Source organism: Rhinatrema bivittatum, chromosome 2, assembly GCF_901001135.1.
Source record: "Rhinatrema bivittatum chromosome 2, aRhiBiv1.1, whole genome shotgun sequence".
Classification (NCBI taxonomy): Eukaryota; Metazoa; Chordata; class Amphibia; order Gymnophiona; family Rhinatrematidae; genus Rhinatrema; species Rhinatrema bivittatum.
The window spans coordinates 11,675,970-11,698,823 of NC_042616.1; the positions used below are offsets into that span (position 1 = coordinate 11,675,970).

Genomic DNA, 22,854 nt, shown 5'->3' on the forward strand with positions numbered 1-22,854 from the left:
GTGGATTGGGGGTGCCAAATTCGGTTTGGTACTAGGCCTCAGCTCAGCTACGAGTGATGGTTGACTGGCACGGGCAGAGGGAACAGAAACGATGGGTGCCCATGGAGCAGAGTTTAGCGGGAGAGATACCTCTGGCAGCCTAAGCAGATGTGGCAGCCCGTACGGGAAATGCCTCCTAGCACTCAACACCTCGCGTCTCTGGTTGCTACGGAGGGGGGGGGGGGGGGGACGGGACACTATTTCTCTGGTACCTCTATTTCTCATAATCTTGACTACTCTCCAGGTTTGGAGCTATGTCAGGATAGGACCTGGGTGTAGTCGCCATTATTCTCACCTGGTCCAATGGTCTTTTATCCTCTCGAACGATGGACGCTGGCACCTCCAAGTTAAAGCACCTTAAGCTTTAACCCATATTCTTTATTGTATCATGTTACAATTACTTCCTGCCTTTACCTTCTTCCAGCTATTTAAGCTTCCAAGTTTTTACTCCTTGTTAAATGTAACTTTGCCTTATTCAGCTTCAGTTATACCCTTGTTCTATGTAAACCGATCCGATATGGTTATTACTATGAAGGTCGGTATAAAAAAGTGTTAAATAAATAAATAAAATCTTTTCCCTTGGGCAGGTTTGAGAGGGTAGCTGTATATTTTCATGGGAAGAGTTTAAAAGCAAATTCATCTTAGATAAACAAAAGGTTTCATGCGTTATGCCCAATTAAGGCACTTTTTACTTTCTCCGGTAGTACGTCAGGACCTCGTCAAGCGGAGAACTGTTTTAGAGGGATATTGCTCCATGGCCGACAAAATTGAAAAAGGTGGGATTTCCAAAATATTTATTAAATACAGAGTTATGGAGAAAACCATCTCCCATAGTGGCCGGGGAGAGAGATGTAGCACCACTTACTGAGAAAGAATGGGACCGGAATTTTTTACGCCCAGCTAAGAGTTCCATCTCCATGGGTATTTTGGGAAACTCTTATAAATTATTGTTTAGGTGGTGTCTGACGCCTGAGAGACTTCATCACATGTACCACAAAGCTAGCAATAGTTGTTGGAGGTTTTATGCAGGGCGACGGGGGCTTTCTACCATATTTGGTGGAGTTGTGCGTCTAAACAAAGAAACATAGACACATAGAAATGACGGCAGAAGAAGACCAAACGGCCCATCCAGTCTGCCCAGCAAGCTTCGCACTTTTTTTTTTTTCATACTTATCTGTTACTCTTGGCTCTTAGTAATCTTTTGGTTCTATTTCCCTTCCACCCCCACCATTAATGAGAGAGCCATGTTGGAGCTGCCTCTAAGTGAAATATCTAGCTTAATTAGTTAGGGGTAGTAACCACAGCAATAAGCAAGCTTCACCTATGCTTATTCGTTAACCCAGACTATGTAATTCAGTTCTCTGTATATAGATCCACTTTTCTTCATTCCCTCTGCCATTGAAGCAGAGAGTATGCTGGATATGAATTGAAAGTGAAATATTGGTCTTTCTCCCCTGCCGTTGAAGCAGAGAGTATGCTGGATATGCATTGAAAGTGAAGTATCAGGCTTATTAGGTTTGGGGTAGTAACCGCCGTAACAAGCAAGCTACTCCCTGCTTTTGTCATTTTGGCAGGAAGGTTATATTTCTGTAGAGAAAGTGACAGGGTTACAAATTGGCACCTTGCATGAAATCAGTTTTACTAAATCTTCCTATTTCAGAGGGTAACAATTTCGATCAGTTTACTAATACAAGGGCATGGGACAAACACTGCAGCTCGGGATGTGCAACATTACTCCCTTACCTGAATGCATGGGATTAATCTGCACGGAGCAGCTGTTACAACCAGAAACAAATGTTGGGCAGACTGGCTAAACCAGGAGTAGCTTGTACTGCTAATGGGAAGAATCCACCTGACAGCAGAGGTAGTTCCAGTATGAAGATGGATGGGTATGTGAACATACGTAGCCTTTACATCCCTAGACTACATGCGTTTGTCCTTCTGAATGTAAGGGAGAATCCTGCTGAGAGAGTTCAGTTTTGAGTTTCTCTCAAAGAACGTATTTGTTCAGACATCTCAAGCCCCGATTTCTTGGGGGATGAGGAAGTATCAAGAATATCAGCCTTGCGTAAGTTGGGATGCAGAGAGTGGCTCTATCCCATGTAGCTGGAGAAGCTGTGGCAGAAGAGATGAATCTGGATGGAGCGTCAAAAAAACAGTGAGGCTGGGACAGTAGCCCGGAGAAATGCCACCGGTAACCAGCCTGCACAGTTCGGAGGTTCCAGGGTGCTTAGCAATCTGACGCCACTTCGCCTTGAAATGCTGGATTCTATCCTTCCCCCCCACACTAGGAAAGTGGGGGAATGTGGCTTCATTCAGCGGGATCAAAAACTAGGCCTCAGTTTGGGCTGAGCCTGTTGAGTGGCTTTTTTTGGCTGCTGGCGTTCTCTTTGTTGAGACCTGGATGGAAGATGCTGCTGAAAAGGGCGGCGGGCAGTACTGTCGAGAAGACCGACAGGGCCATCCGTGGAAGGACGGTTGCTTGGGTGGACAGAAGCGACACGGCATGGACAGCTGCTCAGAAGCTCTCAAGAGAGATCGGACCGCCACATTTTGGGCATTTATCTAAGTGGCTCTCTTTCAGAGCTCGTCTCCTAAGTCGGCTAGATTCTTGTGCACATCCTAATGGTTACACTTCTTGCTCAAAGCCATGAACAGGTCTAGCAGAGACGGCGGCTGAGGAGATATGTGAAAGAGAATTCAACGATTCACAGACAGAGCAGAGTACAAGACGGCTTGTTTCACACCTAGGGGCGATTGGGAGCAGTGGTTGCCCTGCTCAGGAGAACGCGGTAAGGGCTTTGACTTCTGAATGCCATCATGAATATATTGCGCCATGCAGAACCGGCGAATATGTGAGCAGAAGGCATTGGGCTTTGAAAAAACTTTTTTTTTTTTGCCAAAGTTATCCAAAGAGTTTGGGGTCTTTTCATGGGGGAGAATTAGAATGAATCTGTGCCTTTTTGTTTTCTTTTTAATTTTTAGAATCAATTACATACAAGAATATCTTGATTTAAGAAATCTGCCTGAATGGAGAAAATAAAAAACTGAAGAAAAAAAAAATCATAAAAACCAAAACATCAGTCCTCAAAAGCAGCCCACCTATGGGAGAGAGCAAAAAAAAAGCAACAGAATAAACGTTAGAAATCACCATCTGAACTCAATGGGGCTTCCTAGCTGGGTGGATCAATTCCTGCAGCTGCCACAGGATCAGTAAATGCACAATGAACATCCTGATATTTTATTAAACATTTACATGGAAATCTGAAAGTAAAACCCTCGGTACTGGACCCCTTGGTTTTTGCTGCGGAAAGCTTCGTCTTCTGGCCTCTTTTCTTTCACCACATCCGGGAAAATGGATATAGTATCCAGGGTGTGAAAAAAAAAAAGTCTCACTGGCCATCGTTTATCCGCCTCTTTGGCAAAGGTAACCAGCAGGGTTGATCGCCCAACAGTCTCCGGCAATAACCCAGACCGTTCTAGGAAAGCAGATAGACCGGCTCCCAAGCCGCGTCATGGCTCTTAACCAATGATATACGTCTTTTAATAGGAAAGTAACATCCTCTAGTGAACTCAGGAATCATTTCTTTAGAGAGCTCTTTCAACATTTCCTTAGGAGATAACAGGGGACAAGGAGGAAAACTGAGAAATCCGAGATCGAAACACCCTATGGAAAATTATCCATATTCTCTACCTTCTGATGAATACATTGAAAATTTTTAACAAGGGAATCATCATATTCCTCTAAACTAGCACAGCGACCTTTCAGTTACTGAAGCTTCCCTGGCTGCGGGGGAGAAGGCGAAAACTGTCAATGCCGAGCCTTTTTCGGCCTGCAACTGCTAATTAAAAAGTTAGGTCCACGCCACTCAAGGCTACCGGACTGAGGGCACGACCCCATGGTATCACCTCAGGAGGCAAGCAGTGCCAAATAAATCTCTCGTCTTTCCGATATCTCCTTTCCAACTGCTTTCTTTTTTTTTTTTTTACTCATAGGCAATCCCCAGTAGGGAAATGCATGTCCACCATCTGTTGGAGACGGAGAATACCGACGGGCTGATGTGGCTGTGACATCAGCTTGTGCTTTATCTCCATCTGCTGGCAGAGGTGCATAAGCCACTCATGGGTACTGACCTGCCCAAATGCTGAGGAAGTCTGTTCTGAGGCTCCTTATCTCAGCAGAAACAGGGGATACATTGTAGACTGACTGGCAGGGGTTGCTCTCAAGTGAAAAAGACTCAAACCGCCAATCTCAGGTACCGGCCCAGACACAGAGCAATGTGAAAGCAGAGTCAGGAGAAAAAGGAATAATGACCCTCAGTAAATCAGGCCCTGTGTCTGATAAAGATTCAGATAACGCAATCCTTACCCAGGGAGAGCAGGGTCTCGTAATTCTCCTTCATCACCTCCCTGTAAAGCTTCTTCTGCCCTTCATCTAAATACTCCCACTCCTCCTGGGAGAAAGAGACAGCGATGTCCTCAAACGTCACCGGCACCTGAAACACAAATCAGAAACACTCAGAGACACGAGGAGGGGCTCAGCGTGCATCAGATCTCAGCTGGATTTATTCTCCTAACATTTTATCATGGATCAGAGGATGCCAGCCCCCCTCTCCCCCAGAAACTGCCAGAATTGTTCCCCTCTGGGTCTGCCCCTAGAGTCAGTTTCCTCCATGGAGCCTAGGATCTGCAAATCAATCTGTGAAAAGATTCTCCGATACCAGAGACACAGAATATCAAATGTCACTGCCTGAATAAATCCCTGTATAATAACACAAAGTATAACAGAGCATCAGGGCTTAATTTGTGGGGGGAATGGCCTTGAATGGGAGTTCTCCTATTTCCTTTCAGATGTAAAAAGCAGAACAGCAGGAATCCTCCAGGGAAGAAGGGAGGAGACAGAGCAGAGGAAAGCAGAGAAGAGCCACCATGCTCCCTAATCCATCCCCTCCCCTTCTGTTCCCCCCTCCCCCACAGAAGGGAATAGTATGATCCTGAGACAGACTCTGCAAAGTGAAGAAATGACAAAATTAATCTACTAACTACACCATTACACACCTTATTTACATGCTTTGAACAATTGTTCTGTTATTGTGTAGTTCACAATGTCCCCTGGAGTATTCTGCTAGACTGCTGAGAAAAGTATATGGCTCAACCTTCTGGTATTCTGCAACTAAGAAGAGTATGGGGAGCCGTGCAATCTTAAACCTTCAGGTCTTGCAGTGTCCTCTGCTGGGGCTGCTGGGAGAAGTAAGCAAATAAGCCTTCCAGTCCTCCTGTTGGTGAAAACAGTGCAGGGTCTTTGGAAGCTGAAGCTGTGGGGGCTATGAAAGCTTTAACCTAGATGGTTCGCAGTGTCCTCTGGAGTCCTCTGCTGGGGCTGCTGGGAAAAGTATGCAAATGAGCCTTCTAGTTTTCTGCAGGTGGAAACAGTGTGGGGGTTAAGGAAGCTGAAGCATAAACAGCTCTTGGTAACCCCCCCTCAGTCTCATCTGTTGGGAAAAGTATGCAAAAGAGCCTTCAGATCTTCTTGTGCTCAAAAGCATGTGGGAAATGTAAAAGCAGTGTCCTCTGGAGTTCAGTGATGGGGCTGCTCAGGAAAGTCTGCAGATAAGGCTTCCAATTCTCTGCTGCTGCAAGACGTTTGAGCACTGTGGAAGCTGAATCCTAAGATGCTCATGGTGTCCCTCTGGAATGCACTGTTCTGTCTTCTGCTATAGACAGACACCACTATATACTGTAAATATATATATATATATCTCCACTTAGGAGGAAGTGGAGTTTATCTGTCTGTAGACTCATCTGCATACTTCTCCCAGCAGCCCCAGGCAAGCGCTTCAGAAGACATCTAGGCTTCAGGTTTCACAGCCTGCACAGTTTCCAGCTGTAGAGAACTGGGAGGCCCTTTCTGCATACATTTCTCAGCAGCCCCAAGAGCTATATAGGTTTTACCTTTCACAGACCCTGCACTCTTTCAAGCACTAAAGGATCTGAAGGTTCATGTGCATACTTTTCCGAGCAGTTTCAGTGGAGGATCCCAATAGGTGTCCAAGTTTCATCTTCCACAGCCCCTACACTATTTCTAGCTGCAGAAAAATTGAAGTGGGTTTTTTTTTTTTTGCATATTGTCCCCAGCAGAGGACTTCAGATGCCATTGTGAGCTATTTAGGCTTCAGCTTTCTCAGCCTCTGCACTCTCTTTAGCACCAGAGGATATGACAGCTCCTTTGCATATTTTCTTTTTTTTAATCAGCCCCAGCAGAGGACTCCAGAGATCACAATAAGATGTCTAGATTTCAGCTTTCAGAACTCCCACACTATTTCCAGTAGCAGAGAACTAGAAGGCTCACGTGCATAATTTTCCAAGCAGCCCCAGCAGAGGACACTAAGCCTTCTAGATTTGAACTTTCACCGCCCACCCACCCCCCCCCACTCTATCAGCAGAGGACCTGAAGATTCATCTGCATGTGAATCTTGCCGTGTCCTCTAGCAGAGGACGCTAGAGGACACGGCAAGCCCTCAGCTCCCACAATCCAGCTTCTACATTTCACTTCTTTCCAGCATCATTAAATCAGAAAGCATGCTCCAAAATACCACTTCCTTTAAATTTTCAAAAAGAGATTTATTTATTTGATACTATTACAGGAAATTAGTTCTAAACAAGAGTCAATAAGATGTGTAACCGGGAAGTTATAAGTAGATTAATTGTAGTCTCTGGAGGATCATGGACAGACAAATATCAAATAAACCACAGATTAAAAGCACTTTAGAGATTAGTTTGAACATCCTGGCTAACAAATGAACAAAATTATTATGCAAACAGCAGTCTAGCAATGAGAGCAGGGCTAACCAGTCTATTGCACTGAGTGCAAGATGTACGATTATCTACCAGTTAGAGGTTTTATGTGGGCAAAGAGCTCCTAGCCCTCAGAGAATGGGGAAATTACTTACCTAATAATTCCGTTTTCCTTAGTGTAGACAGATGGACTCAGGACCAGTGGGTTTAAAGCTCCCCTGCCAGCAGATGGAGACAGAGCAAGCTGATGTCACAGTATATATAACCCTGCAGTGACCCCAACCTGCCAGCATTCTCTTCTAACGCAACTGTGGATAGACTAGCAAAAAAACTTGATTAAACACAGGCAACCATAACTATACTCAACCAACAAGAAAACACTGAACGCGTGTAAGAATTTAGGTACCCCAATCTAGGGACTAGATTAACATTTACCAGTAATCTCTTGGGATCCAGAGTCCCACAGGAGGGCTGTTAACATTCTCATGTGGCAGCTGAGGGCGGGAAGCTGAGTCCATCTGTCCACACTAAGGAAAACAAAATTATCAGGTAAGTAATTTCTCCATTTCCTAGCGTGTAGCCAGATGGACTCAGGACCAGTGGGATGTACAAAAGCTACTTCCCAACAGGGTGGGAGTCTGCCCACGGTCCAGCCAACAACGCATGTGCATAGAAACGACGGCAGAAGAAGACCAAACGGCCCATCCAGTCTGCCCAGCAAGCTTCGCACTTTTTTTTTTCTCATACTTATCTGTTTCTCTTAGCCCTTAGTAACCTTTTGGTTCTATTTCCCTTCCCCTCCACCATTAATGTAGAGAGCAGTGTTGGAGCTGCATCTAAGTGAAATATCTAGCTTAGTTAGGGGTAGTAATTGCTACTACCACCAAAAGCTGCATCCTCCCGGGCCTGCACATCCAGATGATAAAAACTGGAAAAAGTGTGTAAGGAGGACCACGTCGCAGCTCGGCAGATATCGACGGGAGACAACCATGTAACCTCCACCCATGACACTGCCTGAGCCCTAGTGGAATGAGCCTGAACCTGAGTAGGCAACGGCTTCTCAGCATCCACATTCGCAGCTGTGACCACCTTCGTAATCCAGCGAGCTAGTGTAGAGACCGCGAAGCTGTAGCACCCTGCTTACTTCCGCCACGAAGGACAAACAGGCGATCCGTCTTCCAGAAAGGTTCAGAAACCTCCAGATACAACAAGTTTCTTGACATTCAATGAGTGCAAGAGGCGATACTTCTCCACATCCCTGACCTTATCCAGGGACGGCAAGGACATGGACTGATTCAAATGAAAGCCCAACACCACTTTGGGCAAAAAAGATAGAACAGTACTCTGCTGTAATGCCCCTGGAGTCACCCGAAGGAATGGCTCCCAGCAAGACAAGGCCTGCAGCTCAGAGATTCAATGCGCAGAACATATAGCCACCAAGAACACTGTCTTTCAAGGTTAACAACCACAGCTGTCGGAATGTATGACCTGCCAAAAAATCCAGCACCAAGTTAAGACCCTACAAGGGACCCAGTAACCGCAAGAGAGGCTTGGCCAGTCCGGCACCACCAGGAGTACTAGCCCCATGTGGCCTTTGATTTTGCAGATTATCCTGCCTAGCAATGGCCACAGAGGAAAGGCATAAAGCAATCTGTCTTCCGGCCAGACCTATATGAGAGCATCTATGCCCAAGGACCAGGGATCTCTCCTGCGACTGTAGAATCGGGAACCTTTGCATTGTGAGTCGTTGCCAGCAGGTATAAGAATGGAAGGTCCCAGTGATCCACAATGAGCTGAAACACCTTGGCTGACAACACTCATTCTCCTGGGTCCAGACTCTCCCTGCTAAGAAAGTCCGTTCTTACATTGTCTTTTCCTGCAATGTGAGAGACCAAGATCATCTGTAGATGTCCTTCCACCCATTCCATTAGTTGGCCTATTTCCCGCGACACTTGTTGGCTCTTTGTTGCTCCCTGGCGATTGATATAGGCCATCATCGTGTTGTCAGACATTACACAAACTGCCTGACCCTGCAAACTGTGGCTGAACTGCAAGCATGCAAACTGAACCACCTGGGCTTCCAGGCAATTGTGGTTCCAATGGGTCTCTATGGAACTCCAATGCCCTTGGGCCATCAGCTCCTAACAGCGAACCCCCCCCCCCCCCCACCAACCTTGGAGACTCGCATCTGTCTTGAATACCAACCAGGTTGGGAAGAACAAGGTAACTCCCCCTCTCAGATGAGCATCCTGCAACCACCATTGGAGGCAAGAGCAGACTTCCATCGGCAAGTGGAGCAAGTAGAACGGGTAGATGTGACTCTGTTATTTACCTGGCTGCTCTCTCAAGCCTTCTCCTGACAAATTCTTTCCCTAACTACTATCGAAAGGAACTGTTATGCTTGAACCTCTCATTTAATTATCCATGCTAATCAATGGTGTACTATTTCGTTTTACTCTTAGGAGAGCTTTGTTAAACTAATTCTTCCTCCTTCAATTGTCCTGTATTGTAATCCCTGTTCATTGTAACTTTCTTTCTTCTAGTTATTGGCTTCCCCTGGTTACACTGTAAACCGGTACGATAAGACTTTGTCTTGAGCATCGGTATATTAAAAAGAATTTAAATAAATAAATACATAAATACTCTTTTGGATAATAGAAAGACTAGGGAGCATTCCATGAAGTTAGCATGTGGCACATTTAAAACTAATCGGAGAAAGTTCTTTTTTACTCAACACACAATTAAACTCTGGAATTTGTTGCCAGAGGATGTGGTTAGTGCAGTTAGTATAGCTGTGTTTAAAAAAGGATTGGATAAGTTCTTGGAGGAGAAGTCCATTACCTGCTATTAAGTTCACTTAGAGAATAGCCACTGCCATTAGCAATGGTTACATGGAATAGACTTAGTTTTTGGGTACTTGCCAGGTTCTTATGGCCTGGATTGGCCACTGTTGGAAACAGGATGCTGGGCTTGATGGACCCTTGGTCTGACCCAGTATGGCATGTTCTTATGTTCTTAACCAAATAGTTCCAACGTGACAGTAGGGAGTGCTAAAAAGGACACATATGCACCCTTGCCCACGGCACCACTACCAGGGTTGCCACCATCAAGCTGAGCAACTGTAGATAAGACTTCACCATCAGGCATATAGTGTTCATCAACTGACACACCTGAGACATCAATTTCTGAATCGGAACTTCCGGCAGAAAAAATCTTTATCCTGCCCCTTGTTGAACCTAACCCTCAGATACGCCAATGACTGGGATGGCTGAAGAAGGCTCTTGGCCAGGTTCAACACCCAAATGAGCTCCTGCAACAAGAAGATCACCTTGTGAGTCACTAGGTGGCTCTCTTCCTGAGACCTGGCTCGAATCAGCCAGTCGTCCAAGTAAGAGTGCACCAGGATCCCTTCTCAAGGCCACTGCTACTACTACCATAATCTTGGAAAACATTCCAGGGGTGGTTGCTAGACCAAGGGGCAGCACCCAAAACAGATAATGGCACCCCAACACCACAAAACATAGAAAACGTTAGTGTTCCAAATGGATGGCAATATGAAGGTAGGCCTCGTACAGATCTGTGAGATCAGAAAGTCCCTCGACTGCACTGCCATTATCACAGACTGCAAGGTTTCCAATTGAAAATGAGTCACCTTCAAATGACAGTTGACCCCTTTAGAGATCCAGGATGGGACGAAATGAACCCTCCTTCTTGGGCACAACAAAATAAATGGAATATCACCCCATACCTTCTTGAGACGTGGGCAATGGAACCACAGCCCTAAGACTGAGGAGCTTTTGAAGTTTTAACTCCACTGCCTGCTTCTTCTGCGAGGAGTGGCAAGGAGACAGCATGAACACGTCCCGATGAATACTGCGAAATTCCAGCACATATCCTTCTCGTATCACCTCTAGGACCCACTGGTCTGATGTGATCTCGACCCACCACTGATAAGAGAGAGAGGTGACCATCTATCTCGTTCCCGAAGGTGGGTTGGCAAACCTTCATTGGGAAGCTCGGGAAGATCCGCCACCCAAGCCCATCCCTCTCTTGGGTTGTCTAGGACAAAAGGACTGAAACCTACTGAAAGGCAGAGTCCTCTGAAAAGGTCGACCCCCTATATGGACGAAACCACTTGGAACACCAGAAACGACCCCTCATACTAAAGGGGCGCTGTAACTGCTTCTTATTCTCCAGCAACTGAGGAACTGGAAATTCGCCCCACTTACTGGCCAATTTCTCCAACTTGCTCCCGAACAAGAGCGAGCCTTTAAAGGGCATCTTGGTAAGATTGGCTTCGGAAGCTGCATCAGCTGACCAATTTCGCAACCAGAGTTGACGCCTAGCTGCTATCACCGAAACCACTCCCCCGGCCGAGATACAGACTAAATCGCAGCTTGCGTCTGCTAAAAATGCGGCAGCAGGTTCCATAACCGCTCTGGAAGTCCCTCCAGAGTTATCAACCTCTTGAGAGAGAAGCAGACAAGATCATGCCACTAGGGCGCAACAGGAAGCGATCTGAAAAGTCATCGCCACTGCCTCAAAGGCTTGTTTAAGAATAGCTTCAGTCCCCCTATCATGTACGTCCTCCCTCCACAGGGATAGTCATCCGCTTAGAGACGGCACAGACCAGGGCATCCACCTTGGGAAAACACAAACACTCTCTCATAGCCGGATCCAGGGTACACAGGCTTTCTAACGTCCAACCCCCTTTAAAATTCGCTTCTGGAGTGTCCCATTCAAGACCAATCAATTCCTGAATGGCATCCATCACAGGGAAGAAGAAGAAGAAGAAAATGCCATACTGGGTCAGACCAAGGGTCCATCAAGCCCAGCATCCTGTTTCCAACAGTGGCCAATCCAGGCCATAAGAACCTGGCAAGTACCCAAAAACTAAGTCTATTCCATGTAACCATTGCTAATGGCAGTGGCTATTCTCTAAGTGAACTTAATAGCAGGTAATGGACTTCTCCTCCAAGAACTTATCCAATCCTTTTTTAAACACAGCTATACTAACTGCACGAACCACATTCTCTGGCAACAAATTCCAGAGTTTAATTGTGCGTTGAGTAAAAAGAACTTTCTCCGATTAGTTTTAAATGTGCCCCATGCTAACTTCATGGAGTGCCCCCTAGTCTTTCTACTATCCGAAAGAGTAAATAACCGATTCACATCTACCCGTTCTAGACCTCTCATGATTTTAAACACCTCTATCATATCCCCCCTCAGTCGTCTCTTCTCCAAGCTGAAAAGTCCTAACCTCTTTAGTCTTTCCTCATAGGGGAGTTGTTCCATTCCCTTTATCATTTTGGTAGCCCTTCTCTGTACCTTCTCCATCGCAATTATATCTTTTTTGAGATGCGGCGACCAGGAAAAACAAGAGGCTTTACGCAAGGAAAGCAAAATGGGATTCTTCTTTGGCTCAGAATTGGCATCCGAACCAGGAACACCCAGCTGTTTCAATGTCTGGGAAATCAGGGCCGGCAGTTCATCTCTATGAAAGAACCGCAACATGGTTCTAATTGGTTCCAGTCCCGGAGGAATTTCCCAACAATGCCATCTGGATTCCTGTCGGGAACACCAGCAGGGAGAAGAGGTGAACCCCGCTGCTGAAGCCTAGGACTGGAAGAGGGAGGAGCCACCGGCTGAGGGTCTGACCTGACAGGATTGGATGAAGCGGAGGACTGTACCTGAAGAAAAGCTTGTAAGCCTTGAAAAAATTCCACCCAAGAAGAGGCAGCCGGACCCAAAACAAGCCCAGAAGGAACTGAACTGGTCTCACAGCACTGCCCTCGCCTGCGGAGGAGCCAATCAAGGAAGAACCAAGATCTGAGTAGAGTAGCCGCCTAGTGGTTAGAGCAGTGGGCTAAGAACCAGGAGACCAGGGTTTGAGTCCTGCTGTTACTCCTTGTGACCTTGGGCAAGTCACTTTACCCTCCTTTGCCTCAAGTACCAACTTAGATTATAAGCCTCTCTGGGGAGAGGGAAATACCTATAGTACCTGAATATAATCCACTTTGAAGCGCTGAAAAAATTGGAATATAAATAAAATGGAGAAATTACTTACCTGATAATTTCATTTTCCTTAGTGTGGACAGATGGACTCAGGACCAATGGGTATAGTGTATTCCTGCTAGCAGTTGGAGATGGATCAGATTTCAATCTGACGTCAGCCCCTAGTACTTATACCCCTGCAGGAAGTGCAGCTCTTCAGTATTCTCCTCGAAAAGCATTGTGGATATATGTGTGACTGACTGACTGATTAACTTAATAATTTGGTTAACTTGGATAACTTCATAACTTGGATAAACGTTAAAACTTGATTAACTTGATTAATTTGAACTGGTTGATTGACTATAGCTGGAGACCACCAGTGTACTCAACCGGAAAGCGTCGACAGCCGGCAGGGTGGATGCCCTAGGTAAATGAAAACATGGCTTACCCTTGAATCATTTGAAAGACCATGCGAGACGGCAGCCAAGGGTGGGATACTGAGTCCATCTGTCTACACTAAGGAAAACGAAATTATCAGGTAAGTAATTTCTCCATTTCCTAGCGTGTAACAGATGGACTCAGGCCCAATGGGATGTATAAAAGATACTCCCTAACCGGGTGGGAGGCTGCCCGTGACCCACTTAGTATCGCCCTTGCAAATGCCGTGTCCTCCCGAGCCTGAACGTCCAGACAGTAGAATCTGGAGAAGGTGTGGATGGAGGACCATGTCGCCACCCTGCAGATCTCGGCAGGTGACAGCATTCTAGTTTCTGCCCAGGATACTGCCTGGGCTCTGGTAGAATGGGCCTTGACCTGTAGAGGTGGTGGCTTGCCAGCTTCTACGTAGGCCGCCTTGATGACTTCCTTGATCCAGCGGGCGATGGTTGCCCGCGAGGCCGCTTCCCCTTGTCTCTTTCCACTGTGAAGGACGAAAAGGTGGTCCGTTTTTCGTACGGGTTCGGACATTTCCAGGTATCTGGATAGGAGTCTGCCGACGTTGAGGTGGCGTAGACTACGGACTTCTTCTGAATTCTTCAAGCCATCTGTCGTTGGTAGTGAGATGGACTGGTTAAGATGGAAGTGAGACCATTTTGGGGAGGAAGAAGGGAACTGCGTGTAGTTGGATGACCACGGGGTGAGTCTGAGGAACGGCTCACGGCAGGACAGTGCTTGTAGTTCCGATATGCGGCGGGCTGAACATACCGCCAGCAAAAACACCGTCTTTAAGGTTAACAGGCGGAGGGACAGGCCTCGGAGGGGTCTGAAGGCGGTTCCCGCTAGGAAGTCCAAAATGAGATTGAGATTCCACAGAGGTACCGGCCACTTTAGTGGTGGGCGAATGTGTTTGACTCCTTTTAGGAAGCGTGACACGTCCAGGTGAGAAGCTATGCTGTTGCCCTCGCTCTTGGAGCCGTAGCATGACAATGCGGCCACCTGTACCTTGATGGAGTTGAGGGACAGACCCTTCTGTAGTCCGTTCTGTAAGAATTCCAGGATCACGGGAACTGTAAATGGATTGATGTTGTGGTCTTCGCACCAGGCTTCAAATACTCTCCAGATCCTTATGTACGTTAGCGATGTGGAGAACTTGTGCGCTCTGAGGAGAGTGTCGATTACCGCCCCCGAGTATCCGCTCTCTCAGGCAAGCCCTCTCAATTGCCAGACCGTAAGAGAGAATTGAGCTGGGTCCTCATGGAGGATCGGACCTTGTTGTAGCAGGTCCCTATGTGGGGGCAGGGGTAGTGGGTTCCCTGCCAGCAGTCTTCTCATGTCTGCGTACCAGGGTCTTCTTGGCCAGTCTGGAGCCACCAGAAGAACTAGTCCCTTGTGTAGGTGTATCTTGTGAATGATTGCGCCCAGTAGGGGCCACAGTGGGAAGGCGTATAGTAGGGTCCCCGGGGGCCAGGGCATTGATCCCTTGGGACTGCGGTTCCTGCCTGCGGCTGAAGTATCTGGATACTTGGGCGTTGGATCTGTTTGCCAGAAGGTCCATGTCCGGTGTCCCCCACCGATCCACTATCATCTTGAAGGCTGTGGACGACAGCCTCCATTCTCCTGGGTCTAGACTTTCCCTGCTGAGCAAGTCTGCCGTGATGTTGTCTTTCCCAGAGATGTGGATGACGGAGATCTCCTGGAGGTTTGCTTCCGCCCACGCCATCAGGGGGTCTATTTCTAGGGACACCTGTTGACTTCTGGTTCCCCCCTGCCGGCTGATGTAGGCCACTGTCGTGGCGTTGTCCGACATTACTCTGACCGCTTTGTTTCGAAGTCTGTGAGTGAACCGCAGGCAGGCCAGTCTGACTGCCCGCGCTTCTAGGCGGTTGATGTTCCATCCCGCCTCTTCTGCGTTCCACTGCCCTTGGGTGGTTAGCTCCTCGCAGTGTGCTCCCCATTCTCGCAGACTGGCATCTGTGGTGAGTAGGGTCCAGGTTGGGGAGGATAGTCTTGATCCACGGCTCATGTGGCTGGCCTGCAGCCACCACCGTAGCTGGGTTCGAACACTGCCCAGGAGTAATAGACGTACAGTGTAGTTCTGGGACCATGGGCTCCACCGTGATAGAAGTGAGCGCTGTAGGGGCCTCATGTGAGCTCGCGCCCATGGCACAACTTCCAGTGTGGATGCCATCAGCCCGAGGACTTGCAGGTAATCCCATGCTGTGGGACGAGGATCGTTCACCAAGGTTTGCAGCCGGTTCCACAATTTTGATCTCCTTGTGGGGGTCCTCTTTGGCGTTGAATCGGACTCCTAGGTATTCCAGCGACTATGAGGGCTGTAGGGAACTTTTGTTTGTGTTGACTATCCATCCTAGGCTTTCCAGTAGAGTTATGACTCTGCTGGTTGCTTGGCGGCTTTCCTCCGGTGACTTTGCCCTGATTAGCCAATCGTCCAGGTAAGGGTGAACGAGGATTCCTTCCCTTCCTCAGTGTTGCCGCCACCACCACTATTACCTTGGTGAATGTCCGGGGAGCTGTGGCTAACCCGAAGGGAAGCACCCGGAACTGGTAGTGACGGTCCAGGACTTTGAAGCGTAGATGGCGCTGGTGTTCCTGATGAATTGGGATGTGTAGGTAGGCCTCCGCAAGATCCAGGGATGTGAGAAACTCTCCTGGTTGTATCGCCCTTATAACGGATCGTAGGGTTTCCATGCGGCAGCGAGGGATCCTGAGGTGGCGGATGACCGACTTGAGGTCCAGGATGGGCCTGAATGTTCCCTTTTTCTTGGGAACGATAAAATTAATGGAATAATGGTCAGTATTTAATTCCTGTGGAGGCACTGGGGTTATGGCTTTGAGGGCCAGTAGTCTGCACAGTGTAGCTTCCACTGCCGCCCTCTTGGAGGGGTCGTGGCAGGGGGACTCCACGAACTTGTCCGGAGGGGTTCGTAGAAAATCCAGGTAGTACCCCTCCCGAATGATGGCTAGGACCCACTTGTCCGAGGTTCTCTCGACCCATCTGTGGTAGAATAGGGCTAGTCTGCCCCCTATGGCTTCTTCCCTTGGACGGGTCGGCTGAATCTCATTGTGGGGTGCGGCTGGGGCCCGTACCCGAGCTGGCTCCCCTCTTGTTGTGCTTGGTCCGAAAGGACTGGTCCCTGCCCGTAGGGCGGGGCGCTTGATAGTTGCTCCTGTAAGGACTGAAGCGCTGCGAATTTCTGCCCCTGGAGGACCTGGGAGTCACTAACTGCTAGAGAGAAGGAAAATACTGAGGAGCTGCACTTCCTGCAGGGGTAAATGTACTGGGGGTCTGACGTCAGATTGAAATCTGATCCGTCTCCAAGTGCTATCAGGAGCACACTATACCCATTGGTCCTGAGTCCATCTGCTACACGCTAGGAAAGTGAAGGTTTTCACCTACTAATAGGAGAAATTTTGCATTCACAGGGGATTCCCTCTCAGAAGTTCAGTTGTGAACTCATTTCAAAGGAATTCCAGGGTCAGACATAAAAATATTCCTTTGTTTGCCAAATAAATCCTTGATCGCAGCATCAGGGCACAGACATTCCCGCTCTGCAGTTACTTTGTTGTGTTTTAGCTGAAAGAAGCAGCTGCAGGATTTATAATCCCTTTTATTCTCTGTTCCCTTTGCCTTCTTTGTATTCCATTTTCATTAGCACAGACAAACAAACATGCAACTTATTTCCTCTGTTTCTATCTCACTAGAATTAAAGAGGTTGGTCTCCTTTTCTCCTGCAAAGCATTCACCCTCCTCTTTCCTGGAGCCCTGCTGTCAGCACATTCAAAGCTCTTCTTCCTGCCAGCCCTCTCACCTTCAATCTTTTACTGAGACTGATATGGACGTCCCTGGAGAGGAATGAGCAACAACAGACCTTGGCAGGAAGATCTTTCACCTGGGGAAGTATTCAAATCTCTGCAGCCATTCTCCTGCCCCTTCTCCAGAGCAGGATTTCCAGCCCTGGCTCCCTCCCTGCAGGGTCCCTGGGGTGGGGGATGGGAGCAGTCCCAGGCTGCATCCCCTGCCCCCCTCCTACCTGCTGAGCAGAAAGCCCTGCAGCCATTCTCCTGCCCCTTCTCCAGAGCAGGATTTCCAGCCCCGGCTCCCTCCCTGCACGGTCCCTGGGGTGGGGGATGGGATCAGTCCCAGGCTGCATCCCCTGCCCCCCTCCTGCCAGTCTCCTACCTGCTGAGCAGAAAGCCCTGCAGCCATTCTCCTGCCCCTTCTCCAGAGCAGGATTTCCAGCCCTGGGGTGCGGGCAGGTTTGGGCTTCTCTCCAGCGTTTCCGGATCGAAGGACTGTGCTAGAAAGCAATCCCCGCCCCCTTCCAGCAGGAAGTGACATCACCAAAGGGAAAGGAGAGGATGGGAACTATGGGACTTGTAGGTCCAGACCATGGCTTTTTGTAATAGGGATTTAATGAGCCCAGTTTTATTTATAATAAGCAAAATAAGTGACCCTGCTTCTGAGAGCCTGGGAACTAAGCGCTGGTCCCTGAGGGGAGAGGAACAGAGCAGGGAGAAGTGAAAGTAAGAGGGAGAGGGGAAGGGACAGAGCACAGAGAGGGGAAGCAGGAGGGAGAGAGACTGGGAAGGATCAGGGAGAGGGTAAGGAAGAGAGAGGATGTGAGAGAGAGCCCCCTCTGACTGCTGCCCTCTGCCTCCCCCTCCCAGCACTGACAGCAGGAGCTGAGGCTGCACACAAGGCTGCAGGATTCAGGATCAGCTGGGACTGCACTCTCAGGAATATTGGGACTGGCAGACTGGGAGCTCAGATTCATACATTATCTGATTTATAGAATTAACAGAGAATCATAGAAACATGACAGCAGAAAAAGGCTCCACAGCCTATGGAGTCTGCCCACCCACACCAACTATTCAGCTTTACAGTCCCTACCACTCCCTCAGAAATCCTCTGTGTGCATCCAAGGCTTTCCTGAATTCAGATCCTGTCCTTGTTCCACCACCTGCACAGGGAGACCGCTCCATGCATCCACTCCCCTCTCTGTAAAGAAATATTTCCTTAGGTTACTCCATAATGTGCCCCTCTCACCTTCATCCCATGACTCCTCTTTTTAGACCAGGGATTCCCAAACCTGTCCTGGGGACCCCAGAGCCGGTTGGGTTTTCAGGATATCCACAATGAATATGCATGAGATAAATTTGCATATCATGGAGACTCAGTATATCCTGAAAACCCGACCGGCTGTGGGGTCCCCAGGGCAGGTTTGGGAAGCCCTGTTTTAGTCTCTCCTTTCCTCTGAAGGAGGCTTGACTGCTCTGCAAGGAAACCTTGGAGGTATTTATATGTCTCTGTCACAGCTCCCCTACAAGAACATAAGAAGTTGCCGTACTAGGTCAGACTGAGGGTCCATTAAGCCCAGCATCCTATTTCTAATAGTAGCCAATCCAGTTTGCAAGTACCTGGCAAGTAAAAAAACATTAAATAGATTTTTTGGAGATTTTTTATATACCGCGCGGTACGTATAGGTCTACATGCTGTTAATGCCAGTAATAAGCAGTGGCTATTCCCTAAGTGAACTTGATTAATAGCAGGTACTGGACTTCTCCAGGAACTTGTCCAAACCTTTTTTAAATCTAGCTGTGCTAACTGCCTTAACCACGTCCTCCGGCAATAAATTCCAAAGCTTAATTGTGCATTGAGTGATTTCTTTTAAACGTGCTCCTTGCTAAACTCCTAGAGTTTCCCCTAGTCTTTGTATTATCTGAAAGATTAATCAACCGATTCACATCTACCCGTTCTAGACCTCTCATGATTTTAAACACCTCTATCATACCCCCCCTCAGTAGTCTCTTCTCCAAGCTGAAAAGTCCTAACCTCGTTAGTCTTTCCTCATAGGGGAGCTGTTCCATTCCCCTTATCATTTTGGTAGCCCTTCTCTGTACCTTCTCCATCGCAATTATATCTTTTTTGAGATGCGGCGACCAGAATTGTACACAGTATTCAAGGTGCGGTTTCACCATGGAGCGATACAGAGGCATTATGACATTTTCCGTTTTATTCACCATTCCCTTTCTAATAATTCCCAACATTCTGTTTGCTTTTTTGACTGCCGCAGCACACTGAACCGACGATTTCAATGTGTTATCCACTATGATGCCTAGATCTCTTTCTTGGGTAGTAGCACCTAATATGGAACCTAACATTGTGTAATTATAGCATGGGTTATTTTTCCCTATATGCATCACCTTGCACTTATCCACATTAAATTTCATCTGCCATTTTGATGCCCAATTTTCCAGTCTCACAAGGTCTTCCTGCAATTTATCACAATCTGCTTGTGATTTAACTACTCTGAACAATTTTGTATCATCTGCAAATTTGATTATCTCACTCATCATATTTCTTTCCAGATCATTTATAAATATATTGAAAAGTAAGGGTCCCAATACAGATCCCTGAGGCACTCCAGTGCCCACTCCCTTCCACTGAGAAAATTGTCCATTTAATCCTACTCTCTGTTTCCTGTCTTTTAGCCAGTTTGCAATCCACGAAAGGAACTTTGTCAAATGCCTTCTGAAAATACAAGTATACTACATCTACTGGTTCACCTTTATCCACATTTTTATTAACTCCTTCAAAAAAGTGAAGCAGATTTGTGAGGCAGGACTTGCCCTGGGTAAAGCCATGCTGACTTTGTTCCATCAAACCATGTCTTTCTATTTGTTCTGTGATTTTGATGTTTAGAATACTTTCTACTATTTTTCCTGGCACTGAAGTCAGGCTAACCGGTCTGTAGTTTCCCGGATTGCCCCTGGAGCCCTTTCTAAATATTGGGGTTACATTAGCTATCCTCCAGTCTTCAGGTACAATGGATGATTTTAATGATAAGTTACAAATTTTTACTAATAGGTCTGAAATTTCATTTTTTATTTCCTTCAGAACTCTGGGGTGTATACCATCTGGTCCAGGTGATTTACTACTCTTCAGTTTGTCAATCAGGTCTACCACATCTTCTAGGTTCACCGTGATTTGATTCAGTCCATCTGAATCATTGCCCATGAAAACCTTCTCCAGTACGGGTACCTCCCCAACATCTTCTTCAGTAATCACCGAAGTAAAGAAATCATTTAATCTTTCGCGATGGCCTTATCTTCTCTAAGTGCCCCTTTAACCCCTCGATCATCTAATGGTCCAACTGACTCCCTCACAGGCTTTCTGCTTCGGATATATTTAAACAAGTTTTTACTGTGAGTTTTTGCCTCTACGGCCAACTTCTTTTCAATTTCTCTCTTAGCCTGTCTTATCAATGTCTTACATTTAACTTGCCAATGTTTATGCTTTATCCTATTTTCTTCTGTTGGATCCTTCTTCCTATTTTTTAATGAAGATCTCTTGGCTAAAATAGCTTCTTTCACCTCCCCTTTTAACCATGCCAGTAATCGTTTTGCCTTCTTTCCACCTTTCTTAATGTGTGGAATACATCTGGACTGTGCTTCTAGAATGGTATTTTTTAACAATGACCATGCCTCTTGCACATTTTTTACTTTTGTAGCTGCTCCTTTCAGTTTTTTTCTAACAATTTTTCTCATTTCTGTAAATGGCGTTACATCTACTCCACTCCCCTCCAGTTTCTTGTTAACTAGTGTTGGTCCTTCTTCAGGGTCCTCTTTAGTGAACACAGAACTGAAGTATTTGTTTAATATTTCTGCCATTTCTTCATCTCTCTCCATCCATTGATCCTTTCCACCTTTCAATTTCACTATACCACTTTGAACTTTTCTCCTTTCTCTGATGTATCTGAAAAACATTTTGTCACCTCTCTTTATCTCCTTGGCAATCCTCTCTTCCGCTTGACTTTTCGCTTTCTTGATTAATTTCTTCGTCTCCCTCAGTTCTATCAGATATTCTTCTTTGTGCTCCTCCCTTTGGGATCTTTTATATTTCTTGAACTCTGTTCTTTTAACTTTTATTTTGTCAGCCTCCTCCTTTGAGAACCAGATAGGTTTCATTTTTCTTTTGCTTTTCTTTACATTTCTAACATATAGATTAGTTGCCTTGGTAATTGCTCCTTTTAGATTGGTCCACTGTTGATCCACATCTCTCTCGTTCTCCCAGCCTTTTAGTTCTTCCTCCAGGTACTTCCCCATTTCATCAAAGTCCGTGTTTTTGAACTGAAAACTTTGGATGTGTGTGTGTGGGCGAGAGAGTGAGGGAGCCTGTATTGGGGGTGTGTTTATGTGTACTAGAGAGAGGGAGCCTGTGTGAGGATGTATGTGTGAGAGAGAAAGGGAGTTTTTGTGTGGGTGTGTATGCAAGAGAGAGGGCCCTGTATGAGGGGATGTGTGTGTGTGTGAGAGTGAGGGAGCCTGTATGAGGATGTGTGAATGTGTATTAAAGAGAGGGAGGATGTGTGTGACAGAGGGAGCCTGTGAGAGGATATATGTGTGAGAGAGAAAGGGAGCTTGTGTGGGTCTGTATGCAAGAGAGAGGGCCCTATATGAGGGGATGTGTGTCTGTGAGAGAGTCAGGGAGCCTGTATGAGGGTGTGTGTATGTGTATTAAAGAGAGGGAGCATGTGTATGACAGAGGGAGCCTGTATGAGGATGTATGTGTGAGAGAGAAAGGGAGCTTGTGTGGGTGTGTATACAAGAGAGAAGGCCCTGTATGAGGGGATGTGTGTGTGTGTGAGAGTGAGGGAGCCTGTATGAGGATGTGTGTATGTGTATTAGAGAGAGGGAGCATATGTGTAACAGAGGGAGCCTGTGTGAGGATGTATGTGTGAGAGAGAAAGGGAGCTTGTGTGGGTGTGTATGCAAGAGAGAGGGCCCTGTATGAGGGGATGTGTGTGTGTGAGTGTGAGGGAGCCTGTATGAGGGTGTGTGTATGTGTATTAGAGAGAGGGAGCATGTGTGTGAGAGAGGGAGGGACAGAGGGAGCCTGTGTGAGGTATGTGTGAGAGAGAAAGGGAGCTTGTGTGGGTGTGTATGCAAGAGAGAGGGACCCTGTATGAGGGGATGTGTGTGTGTGTGAGAGTGAGGGAGCCTGTATGAGGGTGTGTGTATGTGTATTAGAGAGAGGAAGCATGTGTGTGACAGAGGGAGCCTGTGTGAGGATGTATGTGTGAGAGAGAAAGGGAGCTTGTGTGGGTGTGTATGCAAGAGAGAGGGGCCCTGTATGAGGGGATGTGTGTGTGTTTGAGAGTGAGGGAGCCTGTATGAGGGTGTGTGTATGTGTATTAGAGAGAGGGAGCATGTGTGTGAGGGAGGGAGGGACAGAGGGAGCCTGTGTGAGGGTGTATGTGTGAGAGACAAAGGGAGCTTGTGTGGGTGAGTATGCAAGAGAGAGGGCCCTGTATGAGGGGATGTGAGTGTGTGAGAGAGTGAGGGAGCCTGTGTGAGGTATGTGTGAGAGAGAAAGGGAGCTTGTGTGGGTGTGCATGCAAGAGAGGGACCTTGTATGAGGGTGTGTGTGTGTGTGAGAGAGTGAGAGAGCCTGTATGAGGCTGTGTGTATGTGTATTAGAGAGAGGGAGCATGTGTGTGAGGGGCAGTACTGAGAACGGGGTCAATCTCTGGGGCTGGCGATAGAGTGTAAGGAGTAGAGCCTAGA

At 47.2% G+C, this 22,854-nt stretch overlaps 1 protein-coding gene across 2 annotated transcripts in view; it reads right to left on the reverse strand.

Moving 5' to 3' along the window:
* The window catches only part of LOC115083540 (gastrula zinc finger protein XlCGF52.1-like), a 39,319-nt gene extending 21,480 nt beyond the window's left edge, over positions 1–17,839 (reverse strand). For both annotated transcript variants that reach the window (XM_029587424.1, XM_029587425.1), the window contains exons 1-2: positions 17,468–17,839; positions 4,409–4,535 (exon numbers count right to left, since the gene is read on the reverse strand). In XM_029587424.1, coding sequence (XP_029443284.1) covers positions 4,409–4,535; positions 17,468–17,626 — 286 coding nt within the window. In that variant the 5' untranslated portion in view covers positions 17,627–17,839. The remainder of the gene's footprint in view (positions 1–4,408; positions 4,536–17,467) is intronic.
* Between the last annotated feature and the right edge of the window lie 5,015 nt (positions 17,840–22,854).